General features: G+C 46.5%; 1 protein-coding gene across 1 annotated transcript in view; it reads right to left on the reverse strand.

Moving 5' to 3' along the window:
• The window catches only part of LOC138797562 (tetraspanin-3-like), a 38,008-nt gene extending 33,032 nt beyond the window's left edge, over positions 1-4,976 (reverse strand). The window contains exon 1 of the mRNA XM_069977881.1: positions 4,807-4,976. Within this exon, the coding sequence (XP_069833982.1) occupies positions 4,807-4,869 (63 nt within the window). The 5' untranslated portion in view covers positions 4,870-4,976. The remainder of the gene's footprint in view (positions 1-4,806) is intronic.
• Positions 4,977-20,725: the final 15,749 nt, after the last annotated feature.

Genomic DNA, 20,725 nt, shown 5'->3' on the forward strand with positions numbered 1-20,725 from the left:
ATTCTTTACTTGTAACACCACACAGCACGCTGTATTCTTTACTTGTAACACCACACAGCACCCTGTATTCTCTTCCTGTAACACCACCCAGCACGTTATATTCTCTACCTGTAACACCACACAGCACATTATATTCTCTACCTGTAACACCACACAGCACACTATATACTCTACCTGTAACACCACACAGCACACTGTATTCTCTACCTGTAACACCACACAGAACGCTATATTCTCTACCTGTAACACCACACAGCACACTATATTCTCTATGTGTAACATCACAAAGCGCGCTGTACCTCTACCTGTAACACCACACTATATACTCTACCTGTAACACCACACAGCACGCTGTATTCTCTACCTGTAACACCACACAGCACACTGTATCCTTTACCTGTAACACCACACAGCATGCTGTATTCTCTACCTGTAACACCACACAGCACACTGTATTCTCTACCTGTAACACCACACAGCACGCTGTATTCTCCACCTGTAACACCACACAGCACACTATATTTTCTACCTGTAACACCACACAGCACACTGTATTCTCTACCTGTAACCCCACACAGCACGCTGTATTCTCTACCTGTAACACCACACAGCACGCTGTATTCTTCACCTGTAAGCCCACACAGCATGCTGTATTCTCTACCTGAAACACGAAAGGGAGAGAAAAGAAAGGAGCGGGGGCGCCTCCTGGTGCAATAAAAGATGGCAAGAGTGTCTAACACAGTAGGAATGTGTAACACTCACCTAGAAGAGTTGTGCTAAATTATAGGCACAACTCTATATCAGGCATAGTAGAATGAACACCGCAGCTCCTGCCGGGGTACGTCCAAGGGAGTCGTACGATAAGTGGTATAGTGTGCCGGCCGCAGCAGGCTTTAGGACCATGTGAAATCCCGGCTTGTATAGGGCGCTGGTGTCCGATAGACCACAGGTTGGAGTGGTTACTTCATAGAAAGGAGTTTTATTAAAATGTTGCATTTTAATAAAACTCCTTTCTATGAAGTAACCACTCCAACCTGTGGTCTATCGGACACCAGCGCCCTATACAAGCCGGGATTTCACATGGTCCTAAAGCCTGCTGCGGCCGGCACACTATACTACCTGAAACACCACACAGCACCCTGTATTCTCTTCCTGTAACACCACCCAGCACATTATATTCTCTACCTGTAACACCACACAGCACATTGTATTCTCTACCTGTAACATCACACAGCACCCTGTATTCTCTACCTGTAAGCCCACACAGCATGCTGTATTCTCTACCTGTAACACCACACAGCACACTGTATTCTCTACCTGTAACACCACACAGCACGCTGTATTCTCTAACTGTAACACCACACAGCACGCTGTATTCTCTACCTGTAACCCCACACAGCACATTGTATTCTCTACCTGTAACACCACACTGTATTCTCTACCTGTAACATCACACTGCATGCTGTACTCTCTACCTATAACGCTGATATTGGAATAAAGAACTTTATACATTTTTTTTTTCATCTCCATGTACATATTATGATCGAGCATCTTTTGTCTTTGACCTTGAGCCCCACAATAAGAACTTTATCCAGCATTATCTTACATGGGAGGTTATGCCTCGATTTTTTGTTCAGGTGGGATTGGCAGTGCCGGCTCTGATCCTCTGTGCTGTTTAGCATTATATAATTGTGTTACTGCATCATTTTGGTGCAGATGCTGCAGTACTGCAATGAAACTCCAACATGTGTGAACACAGCCCTAATTTCACTGCAGACTTTTGCACAATCAGTGAAGTTGCAGCAGCCGCTTCCGTCACTCCTTGCCTGCTCAGTTTTGGGGTAGAGGGGCTGGTTAGAGATGGTGAATCACTCAGGTTATTGGGGGATCAAGCCAAGCCTGCTGTGACATCACACTGTGCCCCTGTCTGCATCATCAGTTTGTGTGGCAGAACCGCACAGATATGATAATACTGTATGCTTGTAATCCAAGGCACCACTGTACATTATATAGACACATCTATATAACTTTTGATATACTTTTAATAAAAAAAAAAAGTTTTCCTTATCGGGAGTTACCATTTAAGGTAGCATTTCAAATCGATCGCATCCTTAGGGGTACTTGGCTGGAGCATCTTATCAAATGAGAGTACTTGACTTCACTATAGGACATATCAGCAGATTACATGCTTCATCCTCACCACCCCATGAACTATAGGACATATCAGCAGTTATATGCTTCCTCCTCAGCTACTCCTGCTCTACGAGGACACATCAGCAGGTTACATGATTAGGGTACAAACACACACCGTATAGGCAGCGTATTTACTGCTGCCATACGCAGCAGATTAGATCTAAATAACTGAACACAGCATCAAGTCTTCATCATCAAATCTGCTGCAGATCTGCTGCATATACGGTGTGTGTGTTTGTACCCTTAAAGTGACTCTGTACCCACAATCTGTCTCCCCCCAAACCACTTGTACCTTCGGATAGCTGCTTTTAATCCAAGATCTGTCCTGGGGTCCATTCGGTAGGTGATGCAGTTATTGTCCTAAAAAACAACTTTTAGGGAAGCTTCTCACATACCGACTCGCAGCGTTAATAACGCTGCGAATCGGCTAGGCCCTGGCAGATCACTTTCACTACATACACACAGCGGTCTGTGTATGTAATTCTGCCGGCTGCTTAACCCCTTCTGTTGCCACCCGGCTCCCGCTCTGTATACATTACCTGTCTTCACTGCACTGGGTCCCGGCGTACTGCTCTCCCGCCCGGCCAATCAGTATGTTGCCCTGCCGCAGCCACTGATTGACCGGGCGGGAGAGCAGTACACCGGGACCCCGTGCAGCGGGACCCCGTACAGAGCGGGAGTCGGCGGCAGCTGAAGGGGTTAAGCGGCCAGCAGAATTACATACACGCAGCGGTCATTCAGACCACTGTGTGTATGTAGTGAAAGTGATCTGCCAGGACCTAGCCGACTCGTAGCGTTATTAACGCTGCAAGTCGGTACATGTGAAGCTACCCTTAAACTTGCCGCGCTGTGCCAAACTGGCGTGGCCTAGAGTATCTATGCCCTAACTTTGCACCACCCCTCAGTCCCTCCTCATCATTAGGATTTTTCCTATTTCTCGGCAGTGAAAACTGCACAGGTGCCTTAACGATCCAGCCCATGTGCAGTATTCACACAGCTAATGAATAGTAGAAAATCTGCTTGGAGCATTCCTAATGATGAGGAGGGTGGGGAGGAGGGACAGAGAGGTTGTGCCATCCTAATGCACACACACACACTCTAGGCCACGGCAGTTTAGCACAGGGCTGCAAGTTTAAAAGTTTTTTTTTAGGACAATAACTGCATCACCTGTCGAACAGACCCCGGGACAGATCTTGGATTAAAAGCAGCTATCTGAAGGTACAAGCGGTTTGGGGTGGGCAGATTGTGGGTACAGACTCACTTTAATCCTCAGCCCCCCACCTCCCCCTATAGGGGCACATCAGCAGGTTACATGCTTCATCCTCAGTCCCCCCCCCCCTATAGTGCACATCAGCAGGTTACATGCTTCATCCTCAGTCCCCCCCCCCCTATAGTGCACATTAGCAGGTTACATGCTTCATCCTCAGTCCCCCCCCCCCCTATAGTGCACATCAGCAGGTTACATGCTTCAACCTCAGCCCCCCACCTCCCCCTATAGGGGCACATCAGCAGGTTACATGCTTCATCCTCAGTCCCCCCTCCCCCTATAAGGGCACATCAGCAGGTTGCATGCTTCATCCTCAGTCCCCCTCCTATAGTGCACATCAGCAGGTTACATGCTTCATCCTGAGTCCCCCTATAGTGCACATCATCAGGTTACATGCTTCATCCTCAGCCCCCCCCTACCCCTATAGGGACACATCAGCTGGTTACATGCTTCCAACCTGCTTCATCCTCAGCCCCCCTCCCCCTATAGGGGCACATCAGTAGGTTACATGCTTAATCCTCAGTCCCCCCTCCCCCTATAGGGGCACATCAGTAGGTTACATGCTTCATCCTCAGTCCCCCCCCTATAGGGGCACATCAGCAGGTTACATGCTTCATCCTCAGTTCCCCCCTCCCCCTATAGGGGCACATCAGCAGGTTACATGCTTCATCCTCAGTTCCCCTCTCCCCCTATAGGGGCACATCAGCAGGTTACATGTTTCATCCTCAGTTCCCCCCTCCCCCTATAGGGGCACATCAGCAGGTTACATGCTTCATCCTCAGCCCCCCCCCCCCCTATAGGGGCACATCAGCAGATTACATGCTTCATCCTCAGCCCCCCTCCCCCTATAGGGGCACATCAGCAGGTTACATGCTTCATCCTCAGCCCCCCTCCCCCTATAGTGCACATCAGCAGGTTACATGCTTCATCCTCAGCCCCCCCTCCCCCTATAGGGGCACATCAGCAGGTGCCAGCTCTAGACAAAGGCATGTGTAGGTGCCAGCACTCCCCCAAAAAGTGCCCACCTGGAGAGCAGAGCCACTTGTAGTGCACAGATCCCCAAAGGTTCCACCACAGAGGACTGAAAGAAAGCCGCAGCTCCTGCCCTACAACTATCCTGCAGTAACAGGTCGGAGCCATGAATCCTTTCTGTATGGGAGACGGATAAACCAGAGTGCTGACTTCTCGGGCACTAGCCCATGAGTACCAAACTCCCAGACCATAAGTACTGACTCTTCTGACACTAGACCACAAGTACTGACTTCTCCAGCACTGAACCATAAGTACTGACTCCTCCAGCACTAGACTATCGGTGTGAGTAGCTGAGGAGGGGAACAGCCACTTACCCAGAAGAGGGATGAGAGGATTCCTAGACACAGGCGGCCCGCACTCTCCACACAGCGCCCCATCGCCTCACAGCCGTCTCCGCGCCCCACCGAGTCACGTGACCTCGGGGACAGGTGAGGATCAGCGGACACACGGAAGTCAGCACAATGCGAGGAAGTGGAGCGGGGCTCTGATCTCGTGACGCCGCCGGCCACCCACACACACTATGGAGGCTGGACGGGACATTGCAGCCGTGTGATACGGATATCAAGGCATTTCTCTTATATAAAATGTTCTGTCAGATATAATGTTGCTCCACATTAGCCATGGTCTATATCATCACTTTTTTTTTTTTATCTCTATTATGTTTCTTCAGGAGTAAATACACCATCCATTACTTAAAGGATAATTCTGCATGGGTTTTGGTGTGGAAATGCTGTAAATTTGGTGCAGAAATGTCAGTTTGGTGTGGAAATGTTGCAGGTTTGGTGCGGAAATCCTTCAGGTTTAGGGCGGGTTCACACTATGGAATTCTCACGGACAAAGTCCGCGGAATTCCGTCAGCTGTCCGCCCGCACATCTGGGCGCCTTTCCGCCGGCCCCATAGACACCATTCTATGGGCCGGCGTATTCCGCTATACGCTGAAAGAAGTGCCATGTCACTTCTTTTAGCGGATCGCGGAATACGCCAGCCCATAGAATGGTGTCTATGGAGCCGGCGGAAAAGCGCGTGCCCGAGCGGGCGGACAGCTGACTGAATTCCGCGGACATTGTCCGCGAGAATTCCGTAGTGTGAACCCGCCCTTAGTGTGGAAATGCAACCAGTTTGGTCTAGAAATGCTGCGGGTTTGGTGTGAAAATGCTGTCTGTTTGGTGCCGAAATGCTGCAAATTTATGCTGCCAGTTTGGTGTGGAAATTCTGCAGGTTTGGTTTGGAAATTCTGCTGGATTGGTGAGGAAATGCTGTAAATTTGGTGCAGAAATGCTGTGGGTTTTGCTTTAGAAGCTCCAGCACATTAGAGAGTCCCTGATAGGGTTAACGTATAGTTGGGACATTTCTTACCTTGGAAAACTTCTGATATGGACACTAGAAAGAATGTTTTGTCTCAAGAACTATTTCACTCAGAGACATGTTTATCAGCGTTCAAGGACATTCTCGGAGGAAAGCTGCCTGTCTGTTACAGTGGGAATAATGTGAAAGTATCATTGCAAAGAATGTATTGTTCTAACCTTTTTGACCTTTTTGAATAATAATAATGAATACTAATATAGATGCCATTGCGCATAACTGAATATCTAAATCACTAGCACCGCCTCATCTATGCCTTATTATAGTGCTTGAAAAGCACTATATTGTAATCCGTATTCTTCTTCTTCTTCTTCTTCTTCTTCCAGCTATATTTCTGCGCGTAATACAGCCCGAACCGCTTTGTGCACACACTCCGTTCAAACTGCGTTTCGAAGCCCTCGGCGGTGTGTGGTGTGCTATCTATTTTTCGTTTCGATCGGATTTGTCGTTTTTAAGAAATTTATGTTAAACGACCCCAAATTTCCCATAGAAAATAATGGCCCATTGCAAATAATGGCCACACTCTAACCGCTGACAGCCAATCACAGCACATATGCAAATAGCTGAAATATAGCAGCCAATAGGAACTCTAAGGTCTCGTCATGCAATGTATCACACCATCCACAGTCACATGTCCACTATTGGCCAATAGAAGATGTAATATATGGAAGGTCCTTAACGATTTTGTCTCCCCGATATGAGTAAGATTGTCATGGTAATCGAGCAATGATCTTTACCATTATAAGTACTCAGATCGCTCTTAAAGGGACCCAGGTCACCCTTAAAGGAATGCAAGTCGCTCTTAAAGGGACCCAAGTCTCTCTTAAAGGGAAGGGAGCCATGTCGCTCTTAAAGGGACCCAAGTTGCTCTTAAAGGGACGGGAGCCATGTCGCTCTTAAAGGGACCCAAGTCGTTCTTAAAGGTACCCAAGTCGCTCTTAAAGTGGCGGGACCCAAGTCGCTCTTAAAGGGTCCCATGTAGCTCTTAAAGGGATCCAAGTCACTTTTTAAAGGGACGGGACCCAAGTTGCTCTTAAACGGACGGGACACTCCAAAAGGTATGGGACCCATGTCGCTCTTAAAGAGACCCATGTCGCTAGAGCGACCTGGGTCCCTTTAAGAGCGGCCCGGGTCCCTTTTAAGAGCGACCTGGGTCCTTTTAAGAGCGAAATATGTCCCTTCAAGAGCGACCAAGGTCCCTTTAAGAGCGGCCCGGGTCCCTTTTAAGAGCCACCTGGGTCCTTTTAAGAGCAACCTGGGTCCCTTCTAGAGCGAAATATGTCCCTTCTAGAGCGAAATATGTCCCTTTAAGAGCGAAATATGTCCCTTTAAGAGCGAAATATGTCCCTTTAAGAGCAAAATAGGTCCCTTTAAGAGCGACCTGGGTCCCTTTAAGAGCGAAATATGTCGCTTTAAGAGCAAAATGGGTCCTTTTAAGAGCAACCTGGGTCCCTTTAAGAGTGAAATGGGTCCCTTTAAGAGCGATCTGGGTCCCTTTAAGAGCGATCTGGGTCCCTTTAAGAGCGAAATGGGTCCCTTTTAGAACGAAATGGGTCCCTTCAAGAACGACCTGGGTCCCTTTAAGAGCAAAATATGTCCCTTTAAGAGCAAAATATGTCCCTTAAAGAGCAAAATATGTCCCTTTAAGAGCAAAATTGGTCCCTTTAAGAGCGACCTGGGTCCCTTTAGGAGCAAAATGGGTCCCTTTAAGAGCGACCTGGGTCCCTTTAAGAGCGACCTGGGTCCCTTTAAGAGCGACCTGGGTCCCTTTAAGAGCGACTTGGGTCCCTTTAAGAGCGACCTGGGTCCCTTTAAGAGCGAAATGGGTCCCTTTAAGCGTGAAATTGGTCCCTTTAAGAGTGAAATTGGTTCCTTTAAGAGCGACCTGGATCCCTATAAGAGCAAAATATGTCCCTTTAACAGCAAAATGGGTCCCTTTAAGAGCGACCTGGGTCCCTTTAACCCTTTAAGGACATGGCCCATTTTCGTTTTTACGTTTTCGGTTTTTCCTCCTTGTGTTTAAAAGGTCATAGCACTTGCATTTTTCCACCTAGAAACCCACATGACCCCTTATTTCTTGCGTCACTAATTGTACTTTGCAATTACAGGCTGAATTTTTGCATAAAGTACACTGCGAAACCAGAAAAAAATTCAAAGTGTGGTGAAATTGAAAAAAAAAACGCATTTCTTTTATTTGGGGGAAATGTGTTTTTACGCCATTCGCCCTGGGGTAAAACTGACTTGTTATGCATGTTCCTCAAGTCGTTACGATTAAAACGATATGTAACATGTATAACTTATATTGTATCTGATGGCCTGTAAAAAATTCAAACCGTTGTTAACCAATATACATTCCTTAAAATCGCTCCATTCCCAGGCTTATAGCGCTTTTATCCTTTGGTCTATGGGGCTGTGCGAGGTGTCATTTTTTGCGCCATGATGTGATCTTTCTATCGGTACCTTGATTGCGCATATACGACTTTTTGATCGCTTTTTATTACATTTTTTCTGGATTTGATGCGACCAAAAATGCGCAATTTTGCACTTTGGGATTTTTTTGCGCTGACGCCGTTTACCGTACGAGATCAGGAATGTGATTAATTAATAGTTCGGGCGATTACGCACGCGGCGATACCAAACATGTTTATTTACTTATTTATTTGTTTACTTTTATTTAAAACCTGGGGAAAGGGGGGTGATTCAGACTTTTATTAGGGGAGGGGGCTTTTTACTATTAACAACACGTTTTTTTTTTTTTTTACACATATACTAGAAGCCCCCCTGGGGGACTTCTAGTATATACACTTTGATCTCTCATAGAGATCTCTGCAGCATAGATATGCTGCAGAGATCCATGAGATCGGCACTCGTTTGCTTTCGGCTGCTGCAGCCGGAAACAAACGAGTGCCGAGCCGAGGACGGCGCCATCTTGGACGCGTCCCCGGCCGGCATCAGTAACGGAGATCGCTCCTCCGGGACAAGGTCCCGGAGGAGCGATCTCCCCCACTAGACACCAGGGAAACGTTGCCTCCGGTAATCGGAGGCAGCTGTCAACTTTGACAGCTGCCTCCGATTAGCTAATTAGCGGGCACGGCGATCGGACCGTGCCCGCTAATAGCGGCGGTCCCGGGCTACACGCGGCACCCGGGATCGCGGCACTTCAAAGCGGGGCCGCCGCGCGGCCCCGCTTTGAAGTGCTAATGAGGACATAGGACGTACCGGTACGTCCTATGTCCTTAAGAGGTTAAGAGCAAAATGGGTCCCTTTAAGAGCGACCTGGGTCCCTTTAAGAGCGACCTGGGTCCCTTTAAGAGCGATCTGGGTCCCTTTAAGAGCGAAATGGGTCCCTTTAAGAGCGACCTGGGTCCCTTTAAGAGCGAAATATGTCCCTTTAAGAGCAAAATGGGTCCCTTTAAGCGTGAAATTGGTCCCTTTAAGAGCGAAATTGGTCCCTTTAAGAGCGACCTGGGTCCCTTTAAGAGCGAAATATGTCCCTTTAAGAGCAAAATGGATCTTTTTAAGAGCGACCTGGGTCTCTTTAAGAGCGACCTGGGTCCCTTTAAGAGCGATCTGGGTCCCTTTAAGAGCGAAATATGTCCCTTTAAGAGCAAAATGGGTCCTTTTAAGAGCGACCTGGGTCCCTTTAAGAGCAAAATTGGTCCCTTTAAGAGCGAAATTGGTCCCTTTAAGAGTGAAATTGGTCCATTTAAGAGCGACCTGGGTCCCTTTAAGAGCTAAATATGTCCCTTTTAGAGCGAAATATGTCCCTTTAAGAGCAAAATGGGTCCTTTTAAGAGCGAACTGGGTCCCTTTAAGAGTGAAATGGGTCTCTTTGAGTGAAATGGGTCCCTTTAAGCGTGAAATTGGTCCCTTTAAGAGCGATCTGGGTCCCTTTAAGAGCGATCTGGGTCCCTTTAAGAGCAACCTGGGTCCCTTTAAGTGCAACGGGGGCCCTTTAAGAGCGACCTGGGGCCCTTTTAGAGTGAAATTGGTCCCTTTAAGAGTGATCTGGGTCCCTTTAAGAGCGAAATGGGTTCCATTAAGAGAGACCTGGGTCCCTTTAAGAGCGACCTGGGGCCCTTTTAGAGTGAAATTGGTCCCTTTAAGAGTGATCTGGGTCCCTTTAAGAGCGACCTGGGTTCCGTTAAGAGTGACCTGGGTCCCTTCAAGAGCGAAGGGACCCACGTCGCTCTTAAAGTGACCCAGGTCGCTCCTAAAGGGACCCATGTCGCTCTTAAAGGGACGGGAGCCAAGTTGCTCTTAAAGGGATGGGACCCAAGTCGCTCTTAAAGGGACGGCACCCAGGATTAAAGTTAAATGGAAGTCACTGGTAAAGGGGCGCTCTTTTCAAGCACTATGTATTTCCCTGGAAATGCAAATCTAGTTATATTTAAAAACCATCCTGTACCTGGGTTTTTGACTTCTTCTCCAAATTTAACCTTAACAGTGCTATATGTGAAAGGGCGCCACATTAGCATTCTCTAAATGCTGTAAATATAACATTGGCTACGTTTAGGGTGTGCATGATATGTGTGTGTGCTCTGGATATATCTTTTCAACACAGGTGCTGACTGTGATTATAGTGTGCATAAAGAGTGGTACCGTATTTATATTATGTATATGTCTTTATATTATATCACCATCGTTATGTCTGATATTGGCTGGTGTCGTGTTGATAATGTGCCCGCATGAACATAGGCACTCGTTCCCCTTTGTATTGGCGGCTATATATACAGTGGTACCTTGGTTTAAGAGCATTTTGGTTTAAAAGCTCACAGTTTTTCAAAATTTTGACTTGGTTTAAGAGCATTGCTTTGGTTTAAGAGCTCCTTGTACTGGGTGGGAGCACAAGTGGGGGAGGTGCATGGTCTGCATAGCGGGGTCTACAGCACTGTACTCTGATCAAGGAAGTCTCCCTCACCTTCCAAATCATAGCAGATCCCATTCAGACTTACATCAGGGGACAGGAGTGTGGAGGTAATCTCTCTATAGCTGTAACCCCTCTCTCCCCGGACAGAGAGTGCTGCATGTATGTACCCACATCTGCCCTGCTCATTCCTTCATACTCCCTGCAGTCTCTGTCAGCCCTTGTGTTTCCCATCTTCTCCATTACTGTACAGTAACTTATAATATCACATATTCTGCTGTTTCTGAATCTTTGTTTCATCTGTTTTACATGTTATTCAGAATAATAAATCATTATTTTTGGGGTGTGGAACCATTGTCAGCATTTATATGATTTCTTATGGTAAAATTTTCTTTGGTTTAAGAGTGGATTCGGATTACAAGCACAGTCCCAGAATGAATTATGCTCGTAATCCAAGGCACCACTGTATATATATATATATATATATATATATATATATATATATATATATATATAAAATCAGAAACCATACCGGCATATGGTTGGATTAATCTAGCATGCTTATTACAATATTTTAGGAGTGTGGACATTGAACTGATCGGATTCTGTTTTGGTGCCACACTTCATCTTAGGGGGTGGGATCCATATTGCAAACAGGTGCAGATATGCCACCTGTGGTGTGGTGTGTGGAGATGGACCACACCTGTGGTGCCAATGGTGTGGTCCATCTCCCAATGTTTACAGGTTTTATATTACTAGGGATGTGGAGTCGGTATGCTGCAGCAGCCATAGCGCACATACACACACATAAACAGCCTGCTGCAGCCATAGCACACTAAAGAAAAACATACAATCTCCTCTCAGAGAGAAAACACTACATTGAGGACAGAGTTTACTGCTACACTACTTGTGGTTTTTTCTCCTATATATTTCACAGGATATCTTCATGTAACACTACGCATATACAAGCATCCAGGAAGAGAACAGCACAGATCTCCACTCACACAATAGACTCTCCAGCTCAGAAACAAACTGCCATATAGTAACCGCCCACTTTTTGCGACCACCCCTATGTAATGGGGCCAGTACTTTATTACTGATATAGGGCGGGTTCACACTACGGAATTCTCGCGGACAATGTCCGGGGAATTCCGTCAGCTGTCCGCTCGCACGGGCACGCGCTTTTCCGCCGGCTCCATAGACACCATTCTATGGGCCGGCGTATTCCGCGATCCGCTAAAAGAAGTGACATGAAAGGCGCCCAGATGTGCGGGCGGACAGCTGACGGAATTCCGCAGACATTGTCCGCGAGAATTCCGTAGTGTGAACCCGCCCATATGGTGGAAATGCTTCACCCTGTGTAACTAAATGTATTTGAGAAAGTGTAACTGGTTGTTATAAATAAGGTCCTTAGATTGATATAACATAAAATATATTGATGAGGAACATTTATAAAATTCATGTGAAAATTCAATAATAAAATTTTGAAAGATTCTGTACATTTTTTCCGACTCCACAGCCCTGGATATTACACGTTCCATTTATTGCAAATTAGAAAATTAGTATATAAGGATGTTCTAACTTTTACTGCATTATCCCTGAGGAGCTCCTGTCACGGAACGGAACGCATGAGACACACAGACCGCAATCAATGTTTTGCCTCTCTCCCCAAACTGATATAGTAACTGTTAGGGCCCTGTTTACACCAAAGGATTATTGGCTGCTACGGCGGATAATCATTTGGTGTAATAGCATCTGTTAAAAGACCATTATCAGCTGACATGCACAATGGTGCATACAACAGGTTAAAAAAATCACAATAACTGCTGTGTCACTCTGTGCAACAGGAGTGGCGTCAGCAGAGTTGAATTATACACACACGCAGCACTTACTTGGTTGCATACTCTATGTATTTTGCATTTGTGTGTGGGGAATGGTTTTTGGAGGTACAGTTGCACTGCACGTCCTGGGACCATAATTATTTCTCCATTGCCCTATGTTGAGCAGTATTTTTGTGTTTTTAATATTTGGGGTTGGTATATCCTGTTCATTTTGAAATTGCTGAATAAAATATTTTCTTATGTTTACTCATTTGGAGTGGCTTTGCCTTTATGATATACGCTTTTCTCTTTTTGTCTTTTTTCTCTTTATGGGTATGCAGTTGTTTAGTTTGTTGGCTTTGGAACACCCATCTCTAATGTGTTGTTTGGTGTGGAAATGCTACAGGTATGTTGTGGATTTTAGCTCCCCTATGTATTTCAGTGAGGAAATCTGCAACACCAATTGACTTTGTCCATTTTTATCAGGAAAGTTCACACTTTGTGTAGATAAGATGTCAAAAATTCCATCTACTTTGCTGCAGACTCGCGGCACTGACTGTCCACATTGTCCGCACCTTTCCAGCACCACATTATGCTATTGCTTCCCTTATTCAGAGCGGGGGCATATACACAAGGGCTGTTACATGGATAAAGGCACCCATGTAACTGTGTTTGTGATGAATGAGTGTCCTAGCACAGTAACCTGGTTTTATGGGGCTTTGATGGAATTGGAGAAGCACATCCATTTTAATGACACTCATCCACCCAAACCAGGACAAGCTCACACAATGGAAGGAAGTGAGATCAGAGGTGGTTCAGTGCTGAAGGGAAGGGAAGTTAAGGAAATATAAGTCGGAGGTATCCACAGGGATGGAAACCCCAAGGTAGTTGATGGCCCTAGGTTGTTAAAGCAACTCTGTACCCACAATCTGACCCCCAAACTACCTTCGGATAGCTGCTTTTAATCCAAGATCTGTCCAGGGGTCCAATTGGCAGGGGATGCAGTTATTGTCATTAAAACAACTTTTAATCCGGCAGCGCTGTGTCTAACGGCCAGGGCTTACATTTGTATATGCATTAGGCTGGCACAACCTCTCTGTCCTTCCTCCCCACCCTCCTCATCATTAGGAATGCTCCAGGCAGATTGCTTCCTATTCCCCACCTGTGTGTATAATGAACATGGGCTGGACCATTAATACACCTGTGCAAAGCTCAAACAGCAGTAAATGTTCCTGGATCATTCCTAATGATGAGGAGGGTGGGGAGGAAGGACGGAGAGGTGGCGCCAGCCTAATGCATATATAAATGTAAGCCCCGGCCGTTAGACACTGCGCTGCCGGATTAAAAGTTGTTTTTATGACAATTACTGCATCCCCTGCTGAACGGACCAGAGGACAGATCTTGCATTAAAAGCAGCTATCCGAAGGTACAAGTGGTTTGGGAGGGACAGATTGCGGGTACAGAGTCGCTTTAATGGAAGGGCAAACAATGGACAAGATCAAATGGGATCTCCGCTTGTAAATTCCGCCTCTTTTACTCAGTGTGCACAGGCCCTTCTAGATGAAAATCTGTTCTGTAAATAAGCCCCAATATTTCTCACGTAGTCCAGAATCTGTTGGCATACATCTGATCATTTCAGTCAGGGTTCTGTTCCTTTCAGCTACCCCATTTTGATCTGGTGTGTAGGGGACTGTCTGTTGATGCTGTATGCCGTGTTGATTTCTATAGCTCAGTGATTTTCAATCTTTTTTGAGCCGCGGCACACTTTTTATACTTAAAAAATCCCGGGGCACACCACTAAAACAGTACATATTATACATATAGTTAATAATATAGATTCTAAATGTATTTATACTAACTCAGTGTGAAACCTGGGCCTGTTTTCTTCTCCCCCCTGTGCTTCTCTCCTGTGCTTCTCTCCACAATACTTCTCCCCCCTACTTCTCTCCTGTGCTTCTCTCCACCATACTTCTCCCCCCTGCTTCTCTCCTGTGCTTCTCTCCACCATACTTCTCCCCCTGCTTCTCTCCTGTGCTTCTCTCCACCATACTTCTCCCCCCTGCTTCTCTCCTGTGCTTCTCTCCACCATACTTCTCCCCCTGCTTCTCTCCTGTGCTTCTCTCCACCATACTTCTCCCCCCTGCTTCTCTCCTGTGCTTCTCTCCCCCGTGCTTCTCTCCACCAAACTTCTCTCCCCCCTGCTTCTCTCCGCTGTTTCTCTCCCCCATCCCCATGTTTCTCTCCCCCCTGCTTCTCTCCCCTGTTTCTCCCCCATCCCCAGGTTTCTCTCCCCCATTGTTTTCTCCTGTTTCACAGGGGCACCATAGTTTGGGGAACTTTCCCCGCGGCACACCCGACCATGTGTCGCTGCACACTAGTGTGCCACGGCACACTGGTTGAAAATCACTGCTATAGCTTTCTTGTGTCTAATGAATTCACCTCCATTATCACTTTGAATTATCAGAGGTTTGCTTTAACCCCTTAAGGACAGAGCCGGAAATGGCCTTAATGACAGAGACAAATTTTATGAATATGACCAGTGTCACTTTAGTCATTAATAACTTCGGGATGCTTTTACCTATCCGGCTGATTCTGAGATTGTTTTCTCGTGACATATTGTACTTTACATTTCTGGTAAATTGGAGTCGATACTCATAACAAATCTTTATGAAAAAAACCCAAATAAGGTGAAAAAATGCATTTTTCCAACTTTGAAACTTCTTTGCGTATACAGAAAGTGGTTATACCACATAAATTATATATTAAATAGCATTAGCAACATGTCTACTTTATGTTGGCGGCATTTATTAAACGATCTTTCATTTTTTTTAGACGATAGGAAGCTTAAAACATTAGCAGCAAATTTCCAAATTTTCAGTAAAATTTCAAAATCAGATATTTTTAGGGACCTGTTCAGGTTTAGGCTGGGTTCACACTATGTATATTTGAGGCTGTATTTGTGAGGCTGTATAGCAACCAAAACCAAGAGTGGATTGAAAACACAGAAAGGCTCTGTTCACATAATGTTGTAATTGAGTGGATGGCCATCATTTAATGGCAAATATTTGCTGTTATTTTAAAACAACGGCTGTGGTATTGAAATAATGGCCGTTATTTACTGTTATATGGCGGCCATCCACTCAATTTCAACATTGTGTGAACAGATCCTTTCTGTGTTTTCAATCCACTCCTGGTTTTGGTTGCTATGAGGACCTGACATGAGGACCAAATACAGCCTCAAATATACATAGTGTGAACCCAGCCTTAAAGTGTATTTGAGGGGCCTGTATGTTAGAAAGCCCCACAAAGCACCCCATTTCAGAAACTGCACCCCCCAAACTCTGCAAAAGCACATCCAGAAAGTGTTTTAACCCTTTAGGGGAGTCACAGAAATAAAAGCCAAGTGTGTAAGGAATTTGAAAATTGTAATTTTCTGTGCAGAGATTTTATTGTAATCCAATATTTTTCATAATTATAAACCTATTACCAGAGAAATGCACCCCAATAATTATTGCCCCGTTTCTGCAGTTTATAGAAATACCCCATATGTGGCCCTATTGCGCTATTTGACGCAACCACAAGCCTCAGATATAAGGGAGCGCCTAGTGAATTTCAACGCCTCAGTTATATTTGGTCATTTTTGACTGTACCACTTCAGGTTGGCAGAGGCTCTGGGGTGTCAAAACCTAAAAAACACCCCTAAAGGGACACCATTTAGAAAACTACACCCCTCAAGGAATGTAACAAGGGGTGCGGTGAGCATCTGGACCCCACAGGTGCTTCACAGATTTTCCGAACAATATGGCGTGAAAAAAGAAAAATTTATTTTTTACACTAAAACGTTGTTCTAGCCTTCAATTTTTCATTTTCTTAAAGGGATAAGAGGCAAAAAAAGACAAAAAATGTGTAGCGCAGTTTCTCCCGAGTACAGAAATACCCCACATGTGGCGATAGAGTGCCAAGGGGGCGCAGGACGAGCCTCCAAAGGGAAGGAGCGCCAATTGGCTTTTGGAAGCTGAATTTCACTGAAAAGGATTTCAAGGGCCATGTCGCATTTACAGAGCCCTCGTGCTGCCAAAACACTGGAAACCCCCCACAAGTGATTCCATTCTGGAAACTACACCCCTCAAGGAATCTAACAAGGGGTGCAGTGAGCATATGGACCCCACTGGTGACGGGCACAAATGTGGAACAATGTGACGTGAAAGGGAAAAATTTCATTTTTTCACTTTCATGGCACAAATGTGCCCGTCATCAAGGGGTCCATATCCTCACTGCACCCCTTGTTAGATTCCTTGAGGGGTGCAGTTTCCAGAATGGGGTCACTTGTGGGGGGTTTCCAGTGTTTTGGCAGCAGGAGGGCTCTGTAAATGTGACATGGCGTTCATCATCCATTCTAGCCAAATCCAACCTCCAAAATCCAAATGGCGCTCCTTCCCTTCGGAGGCTTGCCCTGCGCCCACATGTCGCTTTATGTCCACATGTGGGGTATTTACGGACTCGGTGGAAATTGCTCTACACATATTGTGTGTTTTTTTTCTCTTTTAACCCCTTGTGAAAATGATAAATTCAAGGCTAAACCAACATTATAGTGTAAAAAATGTAATATTTCATTTTCACGCCACATTGTTCCACATTTGTGCCCGTCACCGGTGGGGTCCATATGCTCACTACACCCCTTGTTACATTCCCTGAGGGGTGTAGTTTCCATAATGGGGTCACTTGTGGGGGGTTTCAACTGTCTTGGCAACACAGAGGCCTTTTGAATGCAACATGGCCCCTCAAAATCCATTCCATCCAAATCCAGCCTTCAAAAACGAAATGGTGCTCCTTCCCTTCGGAGGCTTACCCTGCACCCGCATGGCGCTTTATGTCCACATGTGGGGTATTTACGGACTCGGGGGAAATTGCGCTACACATTTTGTTTTTTTTCTCCTCTTTTAACCCCTTGTGAAAATGATATATTCAAGGCTAAACCAACATTATAGTGTAAAAAATGTAATATTTCATTTTCACGCCACATTGTTCCACATTTGTGTCCGTCACCAGTGGGGTCCATATGCTCACTACACCCCTTGTTACATTCCTTGAGGGGTGCAGTTTCCATAATGGGGTCACTTGTGGGGGGTTTCAACTGTCTTGGCAACACAGGGGCCTTTTGAATGCAACATGGCCCCTCGAAATCCATTCCATCCAAATCCAGCCTTCAAAAACCAAATGGCGCTTCTTCCCTTCGGAGGCTTACCCTGCACCCGCATGGCGCTTTATGTCCACATGTGGGGTATTTCCAAACTCAGGGGAAATTGCTCTACACATTAAATGTTTTTTTTATCTTTTAACCCCTTGTGAAAATGAAAAAACATGACAAGATTAATGATTTAGAGTAAAAATTTTACAAAAATTACACTAAATGTTGGTCTAGCCTTGATTTTTTTTCCATTTCCACAAGGGGTTAAAAAAGAAAATGAACACAAAACGTGTAGGGTAGTGTCCCCTGAGTACGAAAATACCCCACATGTGGACATAATGTGCCATATGGGCACAGGGCAAGTCACCAAAGGGACAGAGCGCCATTTAGAGGCTGGAATGGAGGATGGAGGCCATGTCGCAATTACAAAGCTCCTGTGCTGCCAGGACAGTAGAAACCCCCGACAAGTGACCCCATTCTGGAAACTACACCCCATAAGGAATCTAACAAGGGGTGCAGTGAGCATATGGACCCCACTGGTGACGGGCACTTACGTAGAACATGTGCCGAGAAAATAAAAAATACAATTTTTTTCATTTTCACGTCCCAAATGTGGCCGTCACCAGGGGGCCATATCCCCGCTGCCCCCCTTCTTAGATTCCTTATGGGGCGTAGTTTCCAGAATGGGGTCACTTGTGGGGGGTTTCTACTGTCCTGGCCGCACAGAGGCTTTGTAATTGCGACATGGCATCCTCTAATGGGAATGGCGGCCATACCTACTTAGCTGGGGAAAAGGGACCATTCTAATTTATTTGGGGGTATTAGGCCAATTATTAGTTTATAAGGTTGGAAATGACAGGTGTCCATCAAATTCAACCTGTGTTGATCCAGAGGAAGGCAAAAAAAAAAACCCTCGTAAGGCAGACGACAGTAGCCTCATCACAGGGGAAAAATTCCTTCCTGACTCCATAATGGCGATCAGAATAATCCCTGGATCAACGTGACCCCTGAAATAGGAATAAGGGACAGAATTTAGATAATGTAGAACCCCAATGACGTGTGGTACGCCTAGGAGCGATCCAGTATGCAGAGGCCGGGGGGATCGGGACAGGTGGCACACTGGAAAATGGTATCCTTCCTGATCCCCCTGTTACCCCACACTCTGCACTTCTTCTGGGGTCTCCCGTTCTCCAGTGTGGGGGACGTCACCTGGAAAATGTTGCCCTGGTGCGATACGGGGTCCTTCATATCCAGAAGCGCTGGGTCCGCTCCATGGCTGCTAAATATTAGGGCGCTATTACTGCTTCTGATATGTTCGGATCGTGCCGCAAGCTACAGGGCAGCGAGAGACCAGAGGAGGGGGCGCTGGTATAAAAGTTATCCCCGTACAGGTGGTGACCTTTATCCAGCAGTGGGAAGATCAGTTCCCGGACGATCTTCCCACTAACTCCGAGGATGGGGGGGAGGGGGCATCTGGGGGCTGCATTTGGGTGTCCCTTCCTACATACACTCTAAGGGTACGTGCACACTGCGGAATCGCGACAGATAACCCTTCGTGCATTCCACGGCTGGCACCCACCGGCGGACTGATGCAGGCGCGCGTCTCCACACGTGTCATAGACTCCATTCTATGCACGGGCGGATTCCGCTCTCCGTCCAACGTGTTCATTCTTTGGATGGACGATGGAATCCGCCCATGCATAACATGGAGTCTATGACACGGGCGGAGACGCGCGCCTGCATCAGTCCGCCGGCGGGTGCCAGCTGTGGAATGCACAAAGGGTTATCCTTCGCCATTCCGCAGTGTGCACGTACCCGAAATCTGTAAGTGTACCCTAAGGCACGCTCACAGAGTTTGTAGAATTTCACTCCATACCGTCATCTCTTATTGGGACGGTACTGGCGGAAAAGATGTGTCTGGGGGGCAGCGTACGCTACGCTACCCCCAGATACGTCATTGGAGGATGAGGATGATGAGGATGAATGGAGGAACGAAGGACCCCCCATTCATCCTCACTGGCTGTTTCGGTGTCGGAGGTAATAATAACGTATCCCTCTGACGCCGAAAACACCCTGGGGGCCATCTTTATACGGGGATTAGTATATGGGATATGTAGTGGTGTAGTGTCAAACTTTATTCAATGTAGTGTGGTGTAATGTAGTGTTTTTTACGTGTTTTTTTACAGTAAGTATAAAAAAAAAACCTACGCCAACAAAGGAGTTGCTGATAAATGCCGCACTTATGTGCGGCACTTATAAGCAGACCGTGGCAGTAGAATATAGAAAAAAAACACCCTACGCCAAAAAGGAGGAGTTGCTGATTAGCAGCGCACTTTCGTGCGATGCTGATCAACACTCAGCGGCGATAGGGTGCGGAAAATAGAAAAAAAAAAAATTTGAAAAAAAAAAATAAAAAATTTCTACATTCTGAACATCCCTGTAGCTGCTGATAAGTGTATTACACATATCAGCCGCTAGAGGCAAAATACGGAAAGAGCCGACGCTGGAGCCGAAAATAGCCGAGAGAAGCCGAACGTGACGTCACGGAAGAAGCCGAAGACCCGAACGAAGACGAGGATGCCGCGAACCCGGAAGACGCCGATCAGGAGCCCGGGACAGGTGAGTAATGTACAAATACCTGCTCTGGACCCCTCGGCTGCCTAGCTGAGGGGTCTAGGGCAGGTATTTACTGTATTGTGGGACTCTGATCGCCGTGCCACCGGCCCGATCGCCGTGAATGGCCGGCCGGTACCGGCCGGCCGTTCACGGCGATCGGGCCGGTGGCACGGCGATCACCATTACTTTTTACAGTAATGGCGGTCGGTGCCGTCCTCGGACAGCACCGACCGCCATTTTTTTCCGGGTCATCGGGTCGCCGATGACCCGGAAAGGTTCCGATCGCCGCTATTGGCTGATCTGAATTGATCAGCCTATAGCGGCGATCGTAAGCACGGGGGGTGTTAACCACCCCCCGTGCCGTGAAGCTAAGATGGCC

Source organism: Dendropsophus ebraccatus, chromosome 7 (assembly GCF_027789765.1).
Source record: "Dendropsophus ebraccatus isolate aDenEbr1 chromosome 7, aDenEbr1.pat, whole genome shotgun sequence".
Lineage (NCBI taxonomy): Eukaryota > Metazoa > Chordata > Amphibia > Anura > Hylidae > Dendropsophus > Dendropsophus ebraccatus.